Below are 23924 nucleotides of genomic sequence, written 5' to 3' on the forward strand. Positions count from 1 at the left end.
CTTCAAAATACTGGTAAATATATAACTGGAAAGTTTGATGTATGTAGGTGCAACATAGGCTGAGATATTTGTACTGGAGAATGACAAAAAAGGCATTTAAAGATTTAAGTAGGGAATTTAATACATTTCTATTGGGCAAAAAAAAATGCTCAAAAACAGAATAAATGCTCAGGCCTTTAGTACTAATAATATATAATATTTCAAGCTCATGAAAATGATTATTTAATAACATGGCAGGCATATATAAGGCCTATAACTGCAGTAAATCAATGAATTAACATTAGCAGAGTAAACCACGTGACGCGTCTGAGCGAATCACGTTAGCAGAAACCAATGAGATTTGGTCATTAGCTTTAAATCACCCTTTGGACGTTCAAGATTGGTTACTGATAGAAAAGAAATTCCCATAGGTTACACAGCGTTGTGCACGAGATTCAGAGCTTTCCAACGATACCGCTCATGACAGACTTCAGTAAACAGCATTCCAGCGCGTCATGGCGCGTTCGTCTAACGACTTCGTAAATTCGGGAGAAATTTAATGCAAAAAAAAAAAAAAAAAAAACATCTTAATGTATATTTTCAACATTTTCTTTATTATAGCAGCTTGAAAGGACACACTGAAGGAGTAAACTAAATGCATGAAAGAAATTGATGTTTTTGCCTGCCGTGTCTCGCCTTAAATCAGACTACTCGTCGGGTCGGCCAAGTAAAATTCTTCCACTTGCACCTTCAAAAAATTCACTTGGTCCAGACAAGCGTTATTGTCGAGCCCTGTGTTCAGCTGACTTTCAAAAGCGAAACCCGTTCCGTACTGATCGCACGTGTGCGGCTTCTCTCTACTGTGGATCCGCTCATGTTTTTTCAGAGTTGCCGACTGAGTAAATCTCTTGTCGCAGTGTGAACACTTGTAGGGTTTTTCTCCAGTGTGGATCCTCTGATGTGTTTTCAGAGATGATGACTGACTGAATCTCTTGTCGCAGTGTGAACACTCGTAATGTTTTCCTCTAGTGTGAATTCTCTGGTGCTGTTTTAATTCATTCACTAAATTATAACTCTTCCCACACTCAATGCACACATGTTCTTTTACATGAGTATGAATTTTCTGATGTGAACGTAAACTATAGAGCAGTGAAAAACTCTTTCCACACACAAAACATGAATGTGGCTTCTCCTTCGTGTGAACTCGCAGGTGTTTCTTTAAGGTGGTCGCCACAAGGAATGTTTTGCCGCACTGATCACATGCGAACGGCTTTTCTCCGGTGTGGATCCTTATGTGTTCTTTAAGGTTTCCTGATCTTGTGAAACTCTTCCCACAGTAATCGCACGTGAACGGCCTCTCTCCGGTATGAACTCTCATGTGGTTCTGAAGCTGTGATGATTGTGCGAAACTCTTCCCGCACTGATCACATGTAAACGGCTTCTCTCCAGTATGAACTCTCACGTGTGTCTCAAGACTGTGTTTGTATGTGAAACTCTTTCCACACTGATCACATGCATGTGGCTTCTCTCCAGTGTGGATCTTTAAGTGTTCTTTAAGGGTGTTTAACAGCGTGAAACTCTTTCCACATTGATTACATGTGTGTGGCTTCTCTCCGGTGTGGATTTTCATGTGTTGATTACAATTTGTTAACTGTGTGAAACTCTTCCCGCACTGGCCACACGTAAACGGCTTCTCTCCAGTGTGAACTCTCATGTGAATCTCAAGATTACGTGTGTTTATAAAACTCTTCCCACACTGATTGCAGATGAAAGATTGCTTGGCTCTTCTTCTCTTTAAAAATGTCTTTGTCTTTGAATGATTTATACGCTTTTGTCCAAGATTGACATGATATTTCTCTTCCACTTCACTCAGTTCTTCGCTCTCCACCTTCACTTTCATTACGTCTGAAATTAAAGAAAAAATAAATCGATCAATGACAAGAGTCATCTAACATTTCAAAAACATACATTAGAGCTGTAATTATGACACCAATGTTTAGATTGTGGTTTAATTTATTGTTCTATCCACCTTTTTAACCCTAAAACTGTATTCTGGACAAATGTGGGCAAAATAGTTTTGATTTATTTTTTAAAAAATACTTCCCTTGATCTGAGCGGTACAAGACTTGGCTACTTTTCCTAAGTTTGCCTCCTGAACACACACCATTTTTTTTTACTCAATTCTACAATGTTAAGTGGGTGAAAAAAACTCCATAATCTTGTATTTGGGTCAAAAATGGGTACCCATAGAAATGAATGGGAAAAACTGTAATTTAGAGCATTCTAAAATAAGCCAAAATAAGACACCAGGTGACGGCAAAGTCACTTCAACTTTAAGTTTTAGCTCTAAGAACTTATTGGAATGATATTTTAATGTAGTTAAAAAATGTAAAAAATAAAATACAAAAATAAGCATAATTTACATAGAAAATATGGTACTTTTTGAAGTAAATAAATTAAAAAATATTTAAAAAATTTAAAAAAACACCATAAATGGATAGACAAAACTTTATCGAAGACAGTGATAAAACATCTTCACACTTTAGCATTATGTGTGTCCTATAAGTTTCAGTCAACAAATGGTTGCAAAATAATTGTTAACCAGATATACTATAAACATGAAATAAAAGACCTAAAATAATATTTAGTTTGAAGTAATATTGACAATAAATGTTGAATTTTCAAACCTCCATTTTTTGACCATTTATTGAAAGTCAAAACCCATTTCTTAGTTTATTTTATTTCACAGCTGTTAACGACCCCGTGTGGTGAACTTTTAAAGTTTTGAAAATCCCAAATTTTGACGATCAAAGATGAGTTGTAAGGGATACAATTATTGACTACAGAGGGATTTTAAGATTGTTTTCCTGCTTCAGCTTATCTAAGTAAAAGTGATGAAGTGCTTGAAGCTTTCGACTAATCTAACGACTAATGTAAAGAATATTTTTCTTCTGCTCGATTAATAAAAAAAACAATGTATCTAAAATAAATAGTAGCATACTGAATCATGATACTATAAGCTGGCTAATCTTAGTCTAATGTTGTGTATTTGAACACCGTCATTATAACTCTACAACTGCCAAAACCGTGTTGTTAAAATATTTTTTACAAACAGTTTTTTTTATCATAGACAATGTTTAAATACTAATATCAGCTGAGGAGGGAAACGGAGGCGGAGTTAGTGGTGTGCCGGAAACGTGCAAAAAAAATAAATAAAGAAGTGTCGACGCAAAAATATGAAGTCTACGTAATTAACATAATCCACAACTGATGCGTTGGGCTTTAATGGTTCAGCCGTATAATTTAGAGATCCATCACAAAAGAGGATCTGACAACGTTGTGGCAGACGTTATGTGGTTTTTAACCCTTTTCCAACGAGCATTTTAATAATGGGTTCTTAACAACAATACTCCTATTTGGATGCCAATACATATCACGATACTGAACTCACCATTCAATATTATTGCAATAATCCAATACATATGTTAAAAGGTTAACAAAAAGTGTACTGTTTATTAAAATGCTAAATATGATATTACATTGTGGGTGTAAACGAATAGGCTTGGACATGGTGCTGGAAACCCAATGCACAGGAAAATAGTGACACACCAGAATAAAAATATTCATGATTCTGAAGCTGAAAACAGAATAATTTCACTGACTAGATATTTTTAAAATAATGTAATGTTTTTACTGGAAACATAAGATATTTGGCATTATCAGGACCACAAATAGGCTATTCCCCATTCAACATTAACAGTTTAATGTAGTATCGTAGTGTAGACACTGTATTTCTGAAACCTTGAATTTTAATATCACATAGTAGTTGTTATTTTGGGTGAACTATCCACGATACATATTGTCAAATATTTGTATTGTGACATGATATATTTTTACACCCCCATGAATGAATGAATGAATAAACACCAACCACTTAGTTCCTCAGTATCTTCAGTGTGTTTAATTCTGCAGGGTTCTGGATCACTCATGTTCTCACTGTCCTCTTTAATAAACTCAGTCTTTACAAATTTCAGCTCTTCCTGATCCATTTCTGCTCGTCTTCACTTGTAGATGATGGGAATTTACAGCATTTATTGGAGAATTGCAGTGCAAGGAGCTGATCTGTTAAAATCACAAATATATCAGTGTCTGAGTTTGTTTTTATGGACAACCGAATATAATAATGTAAATTATTAAAAATATAAATGGCAAGAAAACCAGTTGAAAGCATAAAAAGAAACAATGTGCATATAATAGCCTTAGTCCACAATAGTCTGTTGACACCAATGAAATGAATTTTATTTACAGGAGATCTGAAGACATCAGCATAATAAATGAAGTGAAAACAGGAACTACTGTCACGAAATAAAGAGTGTTTTCAGCAGATCTGTTAATATTGATCATGAGCCTCAGACATACATGTGAATATAGATAAATATTAAATTTGATATAGGAAATGTTAAATATTGCTGGTACTCTTGATTGAGTTTTATGATTGTTGTTTCAGTAAGTACAAATATGTAGTATGTTTATGATCAAATTACTTTAGTTTAGTGCAATTAATAGTAGTCAATTTAGATTTATTTGGACATATGATGTTTGGGGTTGATAAAGATAGGCGTCAATTTATTTTGTTCTGTTATTGATGATATATCCATGTTTTAATGCGAGAAATAACAGTATTATCTTTCAATAGATCTGTTTAATAGGTATTTTATCATGTATTCTGACTCTACCGCAAACACTCAGAATAATAGATTTTAAATTGCCCACGTTTGTTAACAAAGTGTCATATCTCAATACTACATTTCAACTAATAGAAATGTAGTAAAGTATGTAGACAGAAATAATCATAAAGGTAAACAAGAAAATGTAAACAACAAAACTTGAGATCGATTCCCATCAATTCCCCTCACAGGTCTCAAACTTTTGACTTTTAACTTGACGTTAAGTAAAAGTTCTACCTCCAAACATCGAGACAATCACACAAAATAACACAAAATCTCTCAGGTCTGAATGAACTCCACATATTCTCCTCAGGCTCGCTGCTGCTGCACTAAATGTGTATTTCAGCAGGAAGACGTCATAAAAGACGCACATTTATCGCCGTCCCATTAAAACAATACAGAACTGAGCCTGTCGCTTAATCAAACTGTATTTGTGTGTAATAGTTGTGTAAATATGAGAAATACAGTGAACGGCTCTCCTCACCTCAGAAGACTCGACGCTGAAACTCAATGAGGGAAGAGAGACGGCGCGAGTGTGAGCGGTGACGTCACCGGCCTCCAACGCACGCGCGTACGGGACACCCCCGCAACCAATCAGGGCCGCAGATTCGCATATTTACTAGTAGCCTTGGATTATTTTTATTTTACAACCGAATGTGACTCCATGTTACTAAAGGTGAAGGAACACATCAAATTGAAGCCCAAATAGGCAGAATAAGCAGAGGATCATAGAAAATTGTGTTTAGCCTATCTTTGGTCTTAGATACATTCAGCTGCAGACAAGCATCACCACAGCATTTTACATATCAACAACTGGACCATGACAAGTTTAATTTTTTTTTCTCGAAGTTGTGAAGACTCGATCAATTTTCTCTTCCCCGGGTATGTTTTTCTGACGTGTTGAAGTTTGACAGGAACTCCACAACGATTATTTGATTTTTTGATCTGAAGCCACATCAAATCTTTATCAAATAACAAAAGGTTTTTTTAAACTCGACCTTTTTTCGACAAAAAAAAACTTGCTTGAACGTTTGATCAAAGAAATTAGGGATTAAAACAGTGTGAAAAGAAAGTCGATAGTAATTACAATGAAGACAAAAGAAAAGAATAGCTAGGGTTGTAACCAGACGACAGAGGTGTAAAGGTGTGCAGGGAAGACTGAAACTGAATGGTGCAGTTTGCATCACAAAACAATAGATAGGCTACAATAGATCGATACTTAGAAAATTACAATACATTTTCAACTGAAGCTCAACTATTGCAAGTCAGATGGCCAGCTGGCATATTACTTTGTTGAATTGTTCAATAAAATGAATTCTTCCAAGACCTGGAACTTCAACTCTGAGAGAACTGAACCAGATACTTTAAATCCATTATAGTATAGTATCATAGTAATCCAAAAGTTTACACTAAGCACATTAACATGATAGATATACAGAAGTCGCAGTAAATACTCTCTTTTTGTCTGTTTTTATCTATCATATAATTTCTCATAGGCTATGCCATTCCATCTATTTTTATATTAAAATTAAAGAAAGACAATTAAAATTAAAGAAAAGACAGGTTCATTTTATTTGCTTTTCATAATTGTCTAAAATGCTCGAAACAACATCGTCTGTCTAGATAGAGATTGAGCGCTCTTTTTCATTTGTTTTGCACTTATAATAATTATTCGAAGAGCATTCAAATAATTCATATATATATATATATATATATATATATATACTGTATATATATATATATATATACTGTATATATATAATATTTTTATTCTCACTAGGTTTTATCTCACTAGGGATTTAATTTGCATAAAAAAATATTGTTTTCATTTTATTAATATTATTACCTGAGAGTTGGATACCAGACACAAGATAGTGTTTCTTCTTGTCATCTTCATTTATTAAATCTCTTATGGTATTAAAATTTTTTTTTTTTTACACATATTTTAGTGTAACTCTTATAATCTGCCATGTAGGCTATAGCACAGTGAGTGAGAAAGAAAATAATATATCACATATAAAATATCACATATCCTCAAACTAGTTAACAAGTTAAAAGGAACAACAACACGAGATAGAAAAAAAGAGAAATAATCTGGAATGATAAAGAGAGAAAAACACATATATTTATTACTTTTTCATATTTTTTCATTGTCTCCCGACACTGCCACACTGGTCTCCAGGCCACAGGGAGGCGCTCTGGTCTCGCCAGCCGATAGAGAAAACACAACATGAGAAAGACCCGGCAATGCTGACAAACACTGAACACATATCTAGTATTAATGTAACAAACAAAGCAAAAAGCGACAGAAACAAAACACAACTTAGATGTGTGTGTTGGTATGAGTAGCGTGCATTTCTGTCAGGGATGAAAATGAAGTGGATGTTTGCGTGTGTTTGCACCCACATTGCCCCAGCAGGGAACGAGGTAAGATGAGGTGTGTGTGTGTGTGTGTGTGTGTGTGTGTGTGTGTCTGTAACCAACAGGGAAAGGCTCTGTAACAAATTCGAATTTTCCCAGATCAATAACTTACAAATTATTATATTACAAAGACTGTGAACTGTGAAGTGCTTAATTTTTGGGTTAAACAGTTTTGCATTATTGTTGTGTTCAGGATTTTTTTGGGGGGCGGAGATAAAACGCCCCTACTTCATGACGCACTGTAGCTCCCGGAGGCTGGCCCCGCCCCTAACAATTTAACTAGAGCACATTCGCCTCAGTTCGCCGCTCAATCGCGACGAGTTTGTCTTTGTTCTCAACAGCCTACAGTTTGCTAGCTAGCTATGCCTTGGACACGGAAATGCATATTACCTGGATGCGATCGTATAGAAAACAGATCAGTGTCTTTATTTAAATTTCCGAAAAACGATCAAATCAAGAAGAAGTGGATACATTTTGTGGAGAGACACCTTGACGGAGAGCTGAAGATCACCACGAACACCCGCCTCTGTAGTGATCATTTTACACCGGATAGTTTTATTAACTTTCATCGGAGACAACTGGGATTCACTGATAATCCGCTGTTACTGGCGAGCGGAGCCGAACCGACTATTTCCCGCCTCGGCCCTCATCCTCCCGCCGCGCCGACACCTGGAACCATCGTCCGCAGTGCGAGCCCGCCAAAAAGTGTAAGTTGCTTTTTTGTTTTAATTACATTTGCTTTTTTGTTTTAATTACAGTAGGTCCACAGTAACTGAATCAGTGAATAACACAGATTACATTAAACTATCTCTAAAAATAATGCTTTACTCATAAATAAAGTCTCTTTGGCGGACAAAATATTTTATATAAAATATTAATAAAAAAAACCCAAATATACACGATTAGTCAAAAGTTTTAGATCAGTAAGATTTTTTATGTTTTTAAATGAAGTCTCTTCTGCTCACCAAGGCTGCTTTATTTATTAAGCAAACAGTAATATTGTGAAATATTATGACAATTTAAAATGACTGTTTTCTATTTTAATATATTTTAAAATGTAATTTGAAAGCTGAATTTTCAACATCTGTTGCTGATTACACATCAGTTTTCAGTGTCACATGATCCTTCAGAAATCATTCTGATATGCTGATTTTATGCTCAAAAAACATAAATTATTATTTTCAATGTGTACCTTTTTTCCCCACAAAATTATATGATGAATAGAAAGTTCAAAAGAAAAGCATTTATTTAAAATATTATCTTTTCTAACATTATAAATGTCTTTACTGTAACTTTTGATCATAATTTTAACTTATTCTTGATGAATAAAAGTATTTTCTAATTTCTTTCCCCCAAAAATAAAAAATAAATTCTTACTGACCCCAAACTTTTGAATGGTAGTGATTAATGTTACAAAAGCTTTCCATTTCAGATCAATTCTGTTCTTTTGAACTTTCTATTCATCAGAGAATCCTGAAATAAAAATGTAAAAAACGGTTTTCAACATGGATAATGATCATAAATGTTTCTTGAGCAGCATATTATAATAATTTCTGTAGGATCATGTGACACTGAAGACTGGAGTAATGATGCTCTAAATTCAGCTTTGATCACAGGAATAAATTACACTTCACTATATAAAACCGCTGTTTTAAATTGTAATAATATTTCACAATATTACCGTTTTTCTTTTTTTTTTTTTTGTATTTTTGATCAAATAATTGCAGCCTTGGTGAGCAGAAGAGACTTCTTTTAACCCTTTGATGCACAACATGGGTCTAAATAGACCCGACTGAGTTTTCATTTTCTATATCTTTGCAAGAAATTAATTTCATCACTCAGTATTCCAGGTATTCCTCAATTAACTTGTTTTTGATCATCACAAATCCTTATTTTTATTTTTCATTTCTTACTTTTTGAATAAAAATAGTTTTTTTATAGCAACCCTTCTAATGCGCAACATGGGTCTAAAAAGACCCGTATTCATTTCCTATGGTATTTCAGTGATGGCTGAGTGTTTTCTTTGCTGAATCTTTAAAATATATGTATTTTATCATTTCTTATTCCAGATATTCATTAAATATCTTGTTTTTGATTTCCACAAATCATTGGGTTTATGTTTCCTTTCTTACTTTATAAACAAACACAGTTTTTGTATTTCTACATCAATTTTACATACATGGGTCTAAAAAGACCCGTATTCATTTCCTATGGTATTTCAGTGATGGCTGAGTGTTTCTTTGCTGAATCTTTAAAATATATGTGTTTTTTTATCATTTCCTTTTCCAGGTCTTCATTAAATATCTTGTTTTTGATTTCCACAACTCATTATGTTTATGTTTCCTTTCTTACTTTATAAACAAACACAGTTTTTGTATTTATACATCAATTTCTCATACATGGGTCTAAAATGACCCATATTCATTGAAATGTTATTTCAGACTGAGTTTTCATGAAATGTTATTTCAGTGATGGCTGAGTGTTTCTTTGCTGAATCTTTAATTTAAAATATGTTTTTTTTAATCATTTCTTATTCCAGGTATTCATTAAATATCTTGTTTTTAATTTCCACAAATCATTATGTTAGGATGTTAGGTTTTTTTAATTTATTTCCTCATCAATTTTACATACATGGGTCAAAATTTTTTATTAATCTTAATTTATTTTAACCACAGACATTTATATATATATATATATATATATATATATATATATATATATATATATATATATATATATATATATATATTGTAAAAGATAACAACATAATATCTCAATATTAGGCTATGGTTACCTTGACCTTGTAATCCTAGTGAGAAATCCTAGTGAGAAGGAGAAACATGTCCAATACTATTAGCTAGCTAGCTGTTGACATATTCTAGCTAGCTAATGTTAACTACACAAAAAAAGATTGTTTTTTAAAGCTTATTTACATTTAGGCCTAACAGTTCATAATCACTCATATGCTGAAATGATTCTTATACTGAAATCATTCTATGATTGAAATGATGCCCAGCTGCCAAAGACAGAAAAGTCAGCAACTGGTGTTCCCAGAGCACCAGGCCTGTGTGCAAGGAGCACAAACATGTAGTTGTCATTTGTGAGGCATGTAAGCACTAAGATGGCAATTTGAGATGCCGCTGTACCAGTGTGATTTTATTTTTTCTGTTTTTTTTTTATTTGATCACATTCACCACAATTCAATACAGTTACACTACACCACAGTTCAATGTCAGTGTTATCAGTTATCAGTTATCTGTGATATGTGAATTCTATGCGAGACAAAGTGGCAAATAAACATTTCAAGTGTTAAATATGTTGTTAAAATTACTTCTAAGATTATCAATTTAACAAAACCTTGTCTTTATTCTTTTGTTTTATTATGCTTGATAAGTACATTTGATATAGTAACACAAAACCTAGAAAAAAAATGAAAAAAAATATTTTTGGTAATTGAAAACAATATTTTTTTAATATTTATAAATCATGAAATTTATAGATAATGGAATATTAAATGCTTAAATAAATTGATCTCAAAAGATAAAAAGAAAAGAAAAGTCCAGCCATGCATTAAATAACATAGGAAATGAATACGGGTCTTTTTAGACCCATGTGTAAAATTGATGTAGAAATACAAAAACTGTGTTTGTTTATAAAGTAAGAAAGGAAACATAAACACAATGATTTGTGGATATCAAAAACAAGATATTTAATGAAGACCTGGAAAAACAAATGATAAAATACATATAGTTTAAAGATTCAGCAAAGAAAACACTCAGCCATCACTGAAATACCATAGGAAATGAATACGGGTCTTTTTAGACCCATGTTGCGCATTAGAAGGGGTATCCATAGCTTGCGCATCAAAGGGTTAAAAACATAAAAAAATCTTACCGATCTGGTAGTGTATTTAGGATTGTTTTAAAAAAATGTAATCCCACTCGACCTATTATTGATTGTCTCTGCCTCTTGATTCATACATTCAACTTGAATTATCATGAAACAATTAAAGGTGTTGTAGGTAGGAATTTTATTTAAAAAAAAAAACTTTTTCCAAATTTGTTTAAACTTTCTGTATATATCAATGCATAATTAAAATGTAAGTACTCTGAAAAAGAATTTTCAGATTTTTTTTTGATTTTTTTTTTAGAAATTATAATTTTTTCATAACTTGCACTGTGATGAAGATGAATTTCGTGTAAGATTCATAACATATATGGTGTTCTGCATGTTAGGGTTTCCATGATAAAAGCATTGTTGACCCTGATGAGGACTACACTCCAGAGACAAGTACCGCATCATCAGCTCGAGGACAGATCCGGGGTCAAGGGCGAAGCAGAGGAGGTCGTGCAAGAGGCCGTGCAACTAGGGTCCGAGGAAGTGGTGGTCGAGGTGCAGGGCAAGGAGCACTTCTTGGACAAGAGGACCTGCGTCGAGTTCTGCATCCTCAAGCTCAAACAAGGGCATGTGAACAGGTATGATCTGGATACGTGCAAGTGGGTAGGTCCTGTGTGGCAAAAGGTTGCGAGAGAGTGACAGTCGCCTAAGCCAATCCGTTGTTTCGTCCCGGTTGGAAATAATTCGCTGTGTTTAGTGCAGATTAAACGGTCTAGAGTCACTCGATTTTTGTACTCTTTTTATCAGAGCACTTACATTTTTAATTATGCGTTGACATCTATATATAGAAAGTTAAACAAATTTGGAAAAAAGTTTTTATATATAATTCCTACTTAAAATACCTTTAAGTCTAATTTTTGTGTGTTTAACTTACTATAAGTAATATAAACAACTGCAAATTACAGAAAGTATATATTATTTAATATATAATATACTTTTTAATTAATAAAATTAATAAAATTGTGTCTGTCCCTACGTTCTGGTCAACTCTGTTATAAAACAAAACAAACCCGCCAAATCATTTGTAGAAAAAAGCATGTGAATTGCACAAAGGGATGTCACTTTTCTGGTGGGAAATTCTGGAAAGCTCTGAAGTATGTTATTTACTCTTCTCTTATTAATTTGTACAAAATTTTCATCATAATAGAAGATTTAAGTATTTGTCAAGTCTATTATTGTGATTTTGCAGTGAATCTCTCAAAAAACAATAATATGGCGAAAACCCATACAATTAATTTTAGACGTGCCATGGGGTATCTTAATATTTCAAATCTTACAAGTTGAAGATCAGCAAACATTGAAAATATTGCATTTAAACTGCATACTATGAAAATAAAAAATCTATTTCTTTTGTTTTCTTTCTCTACTTTAAATGTTCCCACATTTCTGGAATGAGTCATATATGTGTCAATATGATTACTTAGACAAATAATTTCAATTATTATCTGTCCACAAAGCAGCCCCTTCCAATCAAACGAGAGACCGAGTACCAGCGTGACGACGCGCAGAAAGGCACCCGAGACGTGGGATGTCAGACAGATCCCTGTGTGTGGAACATCACACTGGACACACGCCTGTCTGAAACAACACTAGCCAACAGAGAGAACACAGGTATGCTGAGAGGTCAAGTGCCTAGTTTGTCTTTTTGAAATTTCCACGTGTTTCGTCTTGCTTGTTTTCACTTTCAATAGATTTTAAACCATTACATCGCTAAAAGAAGAAAAATATTATTTAATTCCATTCTCGCGACTCGTGTTTTGATCTGTGCGCACACAGAAATCGGCAAACTCCGAATTGAAGGCATTTTTTTTTTACATTTAATTATAAAATTTTTGTACCTGAAATGAATAGTTAAACCTTACTTTATTTGTAACTTCGATAGACTATTTTGTGTTTTATATACGCTTGTTATTACTTGCTATTACTTTTTTAGCTAGGCTAGTAGTTTTTGCTGTTGTATCAGAGTAAAGTGGGCTTTAAGTATGAAATAAATGTTTCTTGCTGATCTGAAAAGTTTGGATTTGTGGCTCAAAAAAGTTTTGTAATCCGTTGAACCGCTATTTCGCACCAATGAATACCGACAGCAAACTTATTGTTAAATGTTTTACTTCCAGTAATATTCTAATGAATGTGTCCTGTGTGAAATATTGCAAAGACAGTGATTTTTTTTAAAATCTGTTTTAACATAGCTCCACTTCTCTTACAATCATAAACACTATAGACATTTTGTAGCCCCGCCCCTTTTCAGCGCTGCGCTCGTTGTCTTTTCTCTTCCAGTCTGTATATTTACAGTGATCTTGCCTATTTATGATTGAACCGCTCGTTTTAAAATCCCAGTCGACTGACATTTAAGACTTTTGTTTTGAACATTACAAACCTCATGATAAGTTTCGTTAACTTTATATTAAGTAAATCAACTTCAAAAGCGAATTACTCCTGAACAGCGATGCCATAGAGATATACAGAGCGACCGCAAAAACAGAAGTTCAAAGACAATATTTTAAAGATGGCTTGCGCTGAAACTCTTATTACTATCCTTATTTCTATATATATTTTCCAGATTCTCAAGCTACGGTGGCCATGACCACATCCAAGCTTCCTCCGCTCTGCTCTTCAACTACACTGAAGCGGAAAGCAGGATCACCTGATAGACCATCAAAGCGCCCTCTCCTGGAGTTTCCCTGTTTTCAGGACATGGCAGATCCTGATGACTCCAGCATGTCTGAATTGGTTGACCCCACTAGTGAACAGTAAGTTAACTTTATTTATCCACAAGTTTCCTACGCCCCATGAGGCCTTGTGTCAAAAGTGGGCGTGACTTCCGGTTTGAAGTAAACAAAGCGCGACTTGATATGCTTGACACTCGTTCATTCAACAGTTGACAGTCATTCAAGTTATAGCGATCTAAACTAGCTAACGATGTGGAAACACAACCTCAACGAAATTAAAAAGGGTGAATAACAGCACCGCAGTAGTTGATTGGGAGTATTATAATAACATTATAAGTAGAGCCCGACCGATAAAGGATTTTGAAGGCAGATACCGATACAAATATTTTTGGGTTTTAAAATCCGATATTCCGATATATCGGCCGATATTTTATTCATTTTTATTTTTTTTTAAACTGGACATGATAGTCACAAATTTTGTCCTGCTTATTTGAGTTAAGAGAACTGATGGGGATGTTCTTTTAATTGATATTCATCGTGACCAACTCAACGAGTGTTGGGGTAGAGTGCCCTCTGGTGGACAAACTATACAACTCCAACACTCATGACATGGTTCAAGCGTGTTTCGTCCGTTTTTATTTTATTTTTGAAATATTCACTTATCGGCCATTATAACTGCCGATACCGATAGTTTGGAAAATGCCTAATATCGGCCGATAATATCGGTCTGCCGATATATCGGTCTGGCTCTAATTATAAGTAATCAATACTCATCAAGGCATGGTGACAGACAGTTGTGCGAGCTGACAAACAATTAAAATAAAAAATACACACTTAGTCAGTGTGCTTTGGTCGGAGTTTATTCAAAATTATAAATGAGTGTGCTACTTGAATACATTGGTTTTCTGTCAACACAGACTTTGATCCTGAGTTTAGGTGTAACATCAGTAGCGAACAGCCAATCACATGCTGATAGAGTTTATAGAATATTAAGAATTTAAACAAATGTACACAGGAAGATTCGTCGTATTTTGGGAGGTGATGGAAACTACAGTCGTTGGCAGGATCACTCTGATTTCGTATTCATGTTCAAAACAATCACGTTTAAGCCACTGAACTAGTTTAGTCCGGTTATAGATACAACCGCGAACAGCACATGTTGTCCCTGAGCTCCGTAACGACATCTCTCATAAAGATTTGCGTCTTTAAATAGTAAAATAATTCTCCGAAAAACAGCTAGCCTCTTCGCTAACTAACACACAAAATACCATTGGAAAGCTACTTCCGCCGCCTCACCGGAAGTGTCACCCACTTTATTTTTTTAGATCTGTTAACCGAACTTAATAGGAACAATCTTTCAAAAATACTAAAAATATTCTTTCCTTTGTCAATAGAGCACCAACCAAGCCGCCACAGGACATGGTGAAATACTTGGTATATGAGGAGTGTCTGCTTGAGCTTTTTAAGACCTGCCCCACCTGCTCGAGCGTCTGCAAGGTGATCAAATTTGTGAAAGGGACGTTCCTGTCTGTGACCCAGAAGTGCCAGAGCTGTTCATACAGCCGAGAGTGGAGGAGTCAGCCTCTTCTGGGCAGCTCTCCGGCGGGAAATCTGCACCTATCAGCCGCTGTCTACTACACCGGCGGCTCGTTCATGCAGACCAACCAGGTTCGTAATAACAATGACATTTATTTTTCTAAAGTTGAGGCCAGATGTAGTTCATGCTATTTCTGGTTTACTTCACAGGTGCTCAACGCACTGCGCGTGAGAACCTTCAGCAGAACGACACACCGAAATCATGTGCGCAACTTCATCCTGCCGTCTGTGCTGCGTAAGTGGAGATCACACCAGAGCGACCTGCTTGAGCGACTAAAACAGAGAGGAACTGTGTCTCTCGGGGGGGATATGAGAGCTGACGGGCCAGGACAGTGCGCAAAGTACGGCTCGTACTCCATGATGGATCTCCGCACTAACAAAATTGTGGATATCCAGCTCGTACAGGTACATGGATTACAAAAAAAACCCAAGTAGGCCGAATTTGCCAGGGAAACGTTTTGAGAAAGGCTTTAGAAGTCAATAATGACCCGAAGCGTTTAAATAAAAAAAAAAAAGTTAAAAATCGTAGCTTCATCGGAATGGTCCGAAACTTGGTGACTTTATTGGTACTTGGTATATGAACACCCAAAAAAATTGGGGACAGGATTTGAAAAGTCTAAGTGGTCGTAAAAAAAATAGTCACACTCAGGACCTTCGGGTCAAAAATGGCCCGCATAGGAAATGAATGGGAAATTGGCAAAAATGTGAAAATACTGAGTTTTTTTGTGCGTACAATCTACAAATCAGCAACGATCTTGAAAAAAAGCACACAACAGTGAAGGGGTGAATCTATAAAACATCAAGAGTGCAAAACAGACACACACACACAAACACACTTTTATACACAAACACACCAAAAAATTCAGATTATACATGTGTTTTGCATTTTAAAAAAGCTCAGTTTGTCCACGAGATGGCATCCATCTAATTTCAAAAATTGGTTTTATGAGGCCTAGGCTTGACTCCAAAATGAAATACAGCTTAAAAAATATATATATATATTTTTTTTAAATATATTTTTCTATTATATTCAATGGGGGAAAATTTGGTCATAATTATTGCATTAATACTATTACTAATTATTATTTTTTTTTTTGAAATTTTCTCAAAACACCAAAAAATAAAATAAAAAATATTATTAAAAAAACAAGTAAAAAAAAAATTTTGATTTTCTTTTTTAAATATGAATCCCGCCCTTTGGGCCAATTTTGACCCGAAGGTCTCGAGTGTGACTGTTAAACTGTCTGTTTATGATCCTCAGAGCAGTGAAGTGGGAAGCAGTGTCCGTTTGGAAAAGGAAGGGCTAATCCGGAGTCTTGGATTTCTCGAAAAATCTGGTGTGAAAGTATCTTCCCTGGTGACGGACCGACACACACGGGTGCAGAAGTTCCTCCAGGAACAGAAACCCGACGTTGACCACTTTTATGATGCGTGGCGTTTATGTAAAGGTAGGATCATTTTGATTATTTGTAGCATCAACATTAGCATCACTGTTAAACACATCTTTTTAATCTGTTCTCAGCGCTCAACAAGAAGATAGATGCCATTTCAAAGGAGAAACACTGCAACAAGGTCAAAATGTGGAAGAAGAGCATTAAAAATCACCTCTACTGGTCAGCATCCGGGTCATCAGATGGAGAGCAAACAGTGGCCAAATGGACGTCTCTTCTCAACCACGTCCAGAATGTGCACGTCCATGAACATCCGCTCTTCCCCAAGTGCCTCCACCCTCCCTCCACTGGCAAAAACAAGTGGCTGAAGCCCGGTACGCCCACTGGTCAATAGCATTTATCCCTAAAACCGGATTCTGGACAAGTGTGGGCAAAATAGTTCTGATTTATTTTTATAATCTGAGCGGTACAAGACTTGGCTACTTTTCCTAAGTTTGCCTCTTAAACACACACAATTTTTGACTCAATTCTACAATGTTAAGTGGGTGAAAAAAACTCCATAATCTTGTATTTGGGTCAAAAATGGGCACCCATAGAAATCAATGGGAAAAACTGTAATTTAGAGCATTCTTATTTTAGACACCAGGTGACGGCAAAGTCACTTAATTTAGGTTTTACCTCTAAGAACTTATTGAAATGATATTTTAATGTAGTTAAAAAAAATTAAAAAATAAAACTACATTTATATTAAAATAATTTTCATAGAAAATATGGTACTTTTTGGAGTAAATAAATTCAAAAATACCCCTAAAATAAAAAGAAACACCATAAATGGATAGACAAAACTTTATCGAAGACAGCGATATAACATTTATAATAAATAAAAATTAGGATCACACCTGAGTCCGCTGTGCCCACATTTGTCCACAATTACAGGATTAAGGGCTATAAAGTGAATACGGTTTGAGGGCTACGCTGATCCTGTAGTATGCACTCATCATCTTTAATGTGTTGGTTATTCTCCGTCGTCCTCTAGGAACGAAGGCCATCTACAAGCTGGAGAAGGTGCTGATGAACGAGCGTGTTCTTGGTGATGTGAAAAAGCTGAGTCCTGTCCACCAATCATCTGCCTTGGAGGCGTTTCACAGTGAGATTCTGCGGTTCGCACCAAAAAACGTGGCCTTCTCATACTTGGGGATGCTCTGCAGGTAAATTGTATAGAAATCACTGTCTACATGAGCGGCGTGTGTGCAGCGGAAGCTTTTATTTTGGTATGTGAACAGATTAAACTGGGTTTACACGGGTATTAAAAAGTCATTAACCCTCAGGTGCTCTTCGGTCCGAAAAATTTTCTGTTTTGAAATTTTAAAAATCACGGCTTCATTGGAATGTTACGAAACTTGGTGACTTTTATGGCATTATGTATGTGAACACAAAAAAAAATTGAGGTCATGATCTGAGCATGCTAAATGGCCGTAAAAAAATAGTCACACTTGTGGTCTTTGGTCAAAAATGACCCCCATAGGAAATGAATGGGAAATTGTAAAAAAAAAAATGAATGAAAAAAATGAAAAAAAAAGAATTTTTTTTTTTTTTTTTGTCAATTTTTTTTTTTTTTAATAAGAAATAGTTTTTGAGATTGTTTCAGCTATATATACAAATCCACCAACAACAAAAAAATGTGTTCATAAACAACAGGGGAATTCACATGCCTCTCCATAGAGAGCTGTACATGCCATCTAGTGGTTACACCATGATTCTACACTTTTTCTCTATACTGTAACCAGATGGTGCTAATTTTCTTCAAAATGTTTTTTTTTTTCTTAAGGCCTAGACTCTATAATTAACTAAAATACTGCATTAATATTTTTTGAAAAAAATAATATATATATATATATATATATATATATAGAGAGAGAGATTTTTCCATGGCGAAAATAAAACATAAATATTGCATAAATATTAATAAATTCAATTAAATTGTCTCAAAATACTAAATTAAAAAGAATAAATATTATAGAAAAAAAAATAAATTGCATTGGTTTTACTGGAATGGAGAAAGTTTCATTTTTAGGTGTCCGGTCACTTTTGACCGGGAAGATAACAAGTGTGACTCCGAAACGAAGAGCACCTGAGGGTTAAATGGATTTTTAAATGGATGTATTAAAAAGCATTCAATCTGAATCCTACAGGCATTACAAATTTTGATGTGGTTTTAATCAGCATAGAAAAGTGGATTGGCTTGCTTTGTGCAAATGATTTTTTAATTATTTATTTGATTTATTGATGCTGATGTAATCCCATACACGTCCTCATTCCAGACTTTACCTGGCTGCATTGCACTTCAATGAAAACTCTGGCCGTACCCAAGCGAGGACGGCAGCCGGAGAACTGCAGTTCAACATTAAAGTTCCCAAAGCCAAGAGAGGGGAACATGTGTCCATGATGAAGACCAAATACTCTACGGGTTGGTTCATTCTCAATTGTCTTTTGGTGTCGCCATACAAACATATACATGATTCGGCACTACACAAGATTTTGGCACCACCTGAGTGAGACCATATGAATGACTCAAACTCTATGCGTTGTGTTTTAGAGTATGTGACTGAGCTGACGGACATCCTCTTCAACGAGGTCATCCAGGACCCGGCACCCTTTGTGGCTGATCTGAAAGCAGTGGCTGTTCCTGGATTGCTGTGTTCACAGTACGAGTGACCTGGGAAATCCGACGCTACATGTGTATGTACGTCGTGTTGTACAGTATGTTGAGACTGAGGCGCCAGAACTGCAACTGACAGAATGCACTGGGCCACCGGGTGCGCTCGCATGCGAGCCCCGACTTTTCGACCCTTGATTGATTGTGTCTCACAATGGGCTTCTGAACCATCACCTAGGATTGGTTTTGCTTGGAAGACCCTCCTGAGGGCATATAGCCCCTCACAACATAGCTCATTCTGGTGCTCAAACCCCTCCACCAGTTCAAGGAGGAGTCGATGTACCAGTCTGAGCTGCAAGACGAAGCTCTCGTTTTACCGGTCGATCTAAGTTCCTACTCTCACCTACTGTCGTGAGCTGCGGGTCATGACCCAAAGGACAAGATCCCGGATACAGGCAACTGAAATAAGCTTTTTCTGCTGGGTTGCTGGACGCTGCCTTCCAGATGGGGTGAGGAGCTCAGAGTCTGAACTCTACTAAACAATACACCCAGCGAACAAACGCCATCCGATGACCAAACTTTCGTCGTGGCGACTGTAAAAGTGATGCTTTGTATTGTTGCCCGTAAGTAACTCTGACGTCGTGACGATGATAAATTGTCACAGATAATGAGTTGGTAATTTTTTAAATATTTTTTATTTTTCTACAGTCGAGCATGTTTAGTTTTAAAGGTTTTATGATCATTGTAAGTTTCTGCACATACAAAACTTTATTGCATTTTTTTTTTTTTTTTGCATTATTGATGATTTATGTGTAAAATTGTGAGAAATAACAGTGTAGTCTTCCAATAGACAGTCCTTCCAGAAAAACGCAGAGTTTTTTTGTGATTGTTGCGGGCAAAAATCCTTGATTACGCAGCCCGTTTTCTTTAAAAATGCGATTGAATATGCGGGATATTTATGCAGTTTTATGCGATGAAATTGCGGGAACTTGCAAAAATTGCGGTTTGATGAAAAAGAGAAAAAAAGTGATTCCCCCAACACCCTGTTCTCACTAGGCTACTACCTTAATGTAAAGAGTCATTTCTTATTACTTTCTATGATGTAGCAAGCATACTACATCATAGAAAGTGCTGGGAATATTTAATTTCTCATCTCGTTTTATTTTTATTAAATTTTCAAAATCACAGAGTTTGATATCAAGTTCTTGACATTTCTTTTACACATTTTCTGATAAGTATAACATCTGAGAAGTAGCCTAAAACATGAAACAATAATTTGGGAAAAAAGAAAAAAAAAAAGATAGAGGGCATCACAGACATTAAATTCCTTTAGCAGAGATACAGATCTTTTGGGCTTTTCGATTTTTTTTTTTTGTTTTAAATTTTAAAGATTTAAAATACATTTTAAAGGCTGTTTTGAAATGAGCAAAGTTGGGTTTTGAGTTACTCCACTTATTTTGATGAATATGAAATTTTCCTAATAATAGAAAAAATCGATAACATACATTTTTCTTATAGGAAAGTCAAAATCATTTGCATGAAGATGACAAATTTAAGACAAGGTTGCAATTCATTTTAAAACCTAGAAATTGAGACATCTCATTCCAAAAGATTGAAGAATAGGGACATTCAAACAATAAGTGCACAATAGACTCTCTTTCACAATTACAAAATCAGCAATGTTTTATTTCAGACTGTAACGAGTGTAAATAAGGTGTGGCCCCTTTAAGAGCTGCGCGCTGAACTGTCTGCAGTGTGTGTGCCTCAAACACCCCATGTGTGCGGGTAATTTCTGTTTGATGCTTATTCTTTTATCTTATTTTGTCTATAAGTAACGATGTGACGGTAGAACGTGTGACAGACAGTTATACGAGTTCGATTTGTGAGATGTCAATCGCCTCCGTGAGTCTCCGTGGCCTCTGCAATAACTTCAGCTGTGAGCTATTCCGTCGCGTAACTGTGTCACTTCATAACGTTCCCATGGAAACAGGAGGAAATGGCTGCTCTTGTATGAAGCAAACGCAACATTTTTCAACTTTCTGCGAAGATATATGTGACTTTTTTTTTGCAACGAAAATGCGAGGATTATGAAATCATGCAAGCCCTGCATATTTTGCATGGAAATAGGCATTTTATGCGGCGAAAGTGCGGCTTATTCGAAAAAATGCGGCCCCCGCATAAATATGCGGACTTTGGCTGATTTTGCATTGAATTCAGTGATCGCATAATCGCGTTTTTCTGGAGGGACTGAATAGAGTGGTTTTATTGGCTTTTAACATATTTCCTGGCTTATCTTGATAAGCCATTAGGATCATCAACTTACTTTATTCTGTTTCTAACAGCAAACACTCAGAATAAAGTGAGATGATCTGCTGATGATCCTGAATGGCTTGTTGAATGAGTGTTGATAGTCTGAGGATCATCAATATTAACAGATCTGCTGAAAACACTCTTTATTTCATGACAATAGTTCTTGATTTCACCTCATTTATTATGCTGATGTCTTCAGATCTCCTGTAAATTGACACTTAGGCTATACTGTTTTTCATACATTTCATGAAGATATGGGCCATCAAAGTCAGGCAACACAAACCTGTTTCAAGACTTGAAACAATATCCCCTATTAGCCCATACAGAAACTAAGAAATTAATTTTCCAATAAAGATACTAATTTTAAGGAAAAATTACACATTTTTTAATGTTCTACCTCATTTTTGTGAAACGTTCACCTGTTTGGCAAGCGTTTGTCATATGTTCTGCCAATAAAGAGTAGTTTAAAACCACAGTTAACACCCTAGTTTCTACAACTTCCAGTTAGGAGCAATAATCTGCCTTTAAACTTGAAAGAAATAAAGATTTGACATTTATCGTTATTACTGTCGATATTGACTGATCTATTATCATGAAAATTGTTAAGTGTTGTTCCTGTGTTATTGATACTTAGGAAAAGGGAGCCTTCAGTATGTTACTCTAAAGAAAATGGTACCTTTAAATAACGAAACATTACTTTTAATGAAAGTTAATTAAAAATTATTTTTCGGAATTTGTGTAGGTCATAAATTTCAATCGTAATGGTCTTAAAGTCTTAAATGTGACGGACTAAACCCTGCAGAAACCCTGATTATGTTGTCAATGAGCATAAAAACAAGATTTGGTCGCAGAATTCCCGCCCAGATACCCCATTAATGGGGGTTAGTGTGAGAAAGCGTTTTCTTAATAATGTCACATATCTTGCACAATAGAGTTTAAAAGGTATATAAATGAAATGGTTATAAAATGTGCATTTAGTCATTCATTCACAAATACTTAAATACTTTAAAAGTCTGTGAATAAAATGGGTATAAAATATATTTTCAAACAAAAAGATCCCAGAGAAAAAAACATTACAGGTTATGACCGATTATTCTCCCCCAGGAGCAATTATTTTATTTAAAAAAAATCATGGGTGGCAAAAAATAAAATCATCTTACCATTTTAGAGTACTGAAGACTTATTGGGTTAAAGTTGAAAAGCTCCCCGAGTGATTCTCTGACCACCCTTTTGCATTTGACAGTCTCTGTGTGAAACTTGTGTGTGTGTGTGTGTGTGTGTGTGTGTGTGTGTGTGTGTAAGAAATGGGGGTAACACTTTATTTTACGACCCGTAAACCACTGCGTAAATAAACCGAAATTATGGTGTACGTTTCTGTAATTATAGTGTACTTCCGTGTAGGTATAAGGGAACAAAATGTTAAGTTTTGGGTAATAAAGGGGAAACAAGCAGATATACAAGCAAATTATTTATAATGTAATTATTTTACAACTAACAGGTACCTGTTCTGTTAATATATTCCAGGCAGGGCTTGCAAAATTTCTAAATCACTGGTAGCTCTTCGGGCAGGCACTCTTCAGGTTATGGTAGCCCGAAATGACTTTTACTAGACCAAATTAAAAGAGAATATTTATTGAAGCAAATTGGTCAATTGAGTCCAAACATAAATAAAAAATAAAATTCAAAACCCATATATCTACATTCAGATATAAAACAATCAAATTAGACTCATCGATACAAATGTCTGATTCAGACATGATCAGAATCAGTCGGAGATCTCCACTGATGTAACAGAGTGGCGCTCGATGTTGAAGGCATAGCGTCTCCATCGGCGTTCTCCTCCTGTGCATCAATCTCCACTTCTCTGCTCTTTTTTTGCTGGGGTTTTATGGTTCAGGTGTCTTAGACCAATTCCAGAAAACATCCTGGAACTAACTGCCTTGTCAGGGTAAAAAGATTCAACCTCTTTTATGGATAGTTTCATGAGATCGTTCAGTGTTTCAGACTGTAGAGAAGGACGAGATGATGTTTTCACTCGGTTCATGCAGGAAAATCCTCTCTCACAGATGGCCGTCGATGGACTTGTCAGCATTAATTTCACCAACAACAAGATATGAGAGAGGTGGTCTGGATTCTCAGTGAGAAGATCCTTGTACAAGCAGTCTTGCTTGACACCCGGTGCTCTGAAAGCCACATTTTTAGAGCCATCCATTCCTGTGGAATTTTCTCCTTCTCTTCCTCGTTTAGCAAACTGGCAAAATGTTTGACTAGATAATCC

At 35.4% G+C, this 23924-nt stretch overlaps 2 protein-coding genes across 4 annotated transcripts; one reads left to right on the forward strand and one right to left on the reverse strand.

The window, feature by feature from the left end:
- Positions 1-669: 669 nt before the first annotated feature.
- LOC120475427 (uncharacterized) lies at positions 670-5297 on the reverse strand. Its single transcript, XM_089129152.1, has 3 exons — positions 5191-5297; positions 3911-4101; positions 670-1884 (listed from the first exon to the last, which is right to left on the reverse strand). Exons 2-3 carry the CDS (start codon positions 4026-4028, stop codon positions 677-679), a joined length of 1326 nt encoding a protein of 441 aa, XP_088985278.1. The 5' UTR covers positions 4029-4101; positions 5191-5297; the 3' UTR covers positions 670-676.
- A 1620-nt stretch (positions 5298-6917) lies between these two features.
- Positions 6918-22203, forward strand: LOC120475416 (uncharacterized). Of its 3 annotated transcripts, none has more exons than XM_089129022.1 (12): positions 6918-7143; positions 7321-7834; positions 11363-11602; positions 12482-12635; positions 13585-13774; positions 15088-15361; positions 15440-15694; positions 16551-16737; positions 16812-17054; positions 17717-17888; positions 19002-19147; positions 19277-22203. In XM_089129022.1, exons 2-12 carry the CDS (start codon positions 7490-7492, stop codon positions 19393-19395), a joined length of 2325 nt encoding a protein of 774 aa, XP_088985148.1. In that variant the 5' UTR covers positions 6918-7143; positions 7321-7489; the 3' UTR covers positions 19396-22203. The 3 variants fall into 3 exon arrangements, with proteins under 3 accessions (XP_088985148.1, XP_039522034.2, XP_039522036.2); XM_039666100.2 differs by having other exon boundaries at positions 6918-7133; XM_039666102.2 differs by having other exon boundaries at positions 6918-7133; positions 12485-12635.
- The last annotated feature ends 1721 nt before the right edge of the window (positions 22204-23924 follow it).

This window comes from Pimephales promelas, chromosome 3, assembly GCF_988280905.1.
Source record: "Pimephales promelas chromosome 3, fPimPro1.hap1.1, whole genome shotgun sequence".
Classification (NCBI taxonomy): domain Eukaryota; kingdom Metazoa; phylum Chordata; class Actinopteri; order Cypriniformes; family Leuciscidae; genus Pimephales; species Pimephales promelas.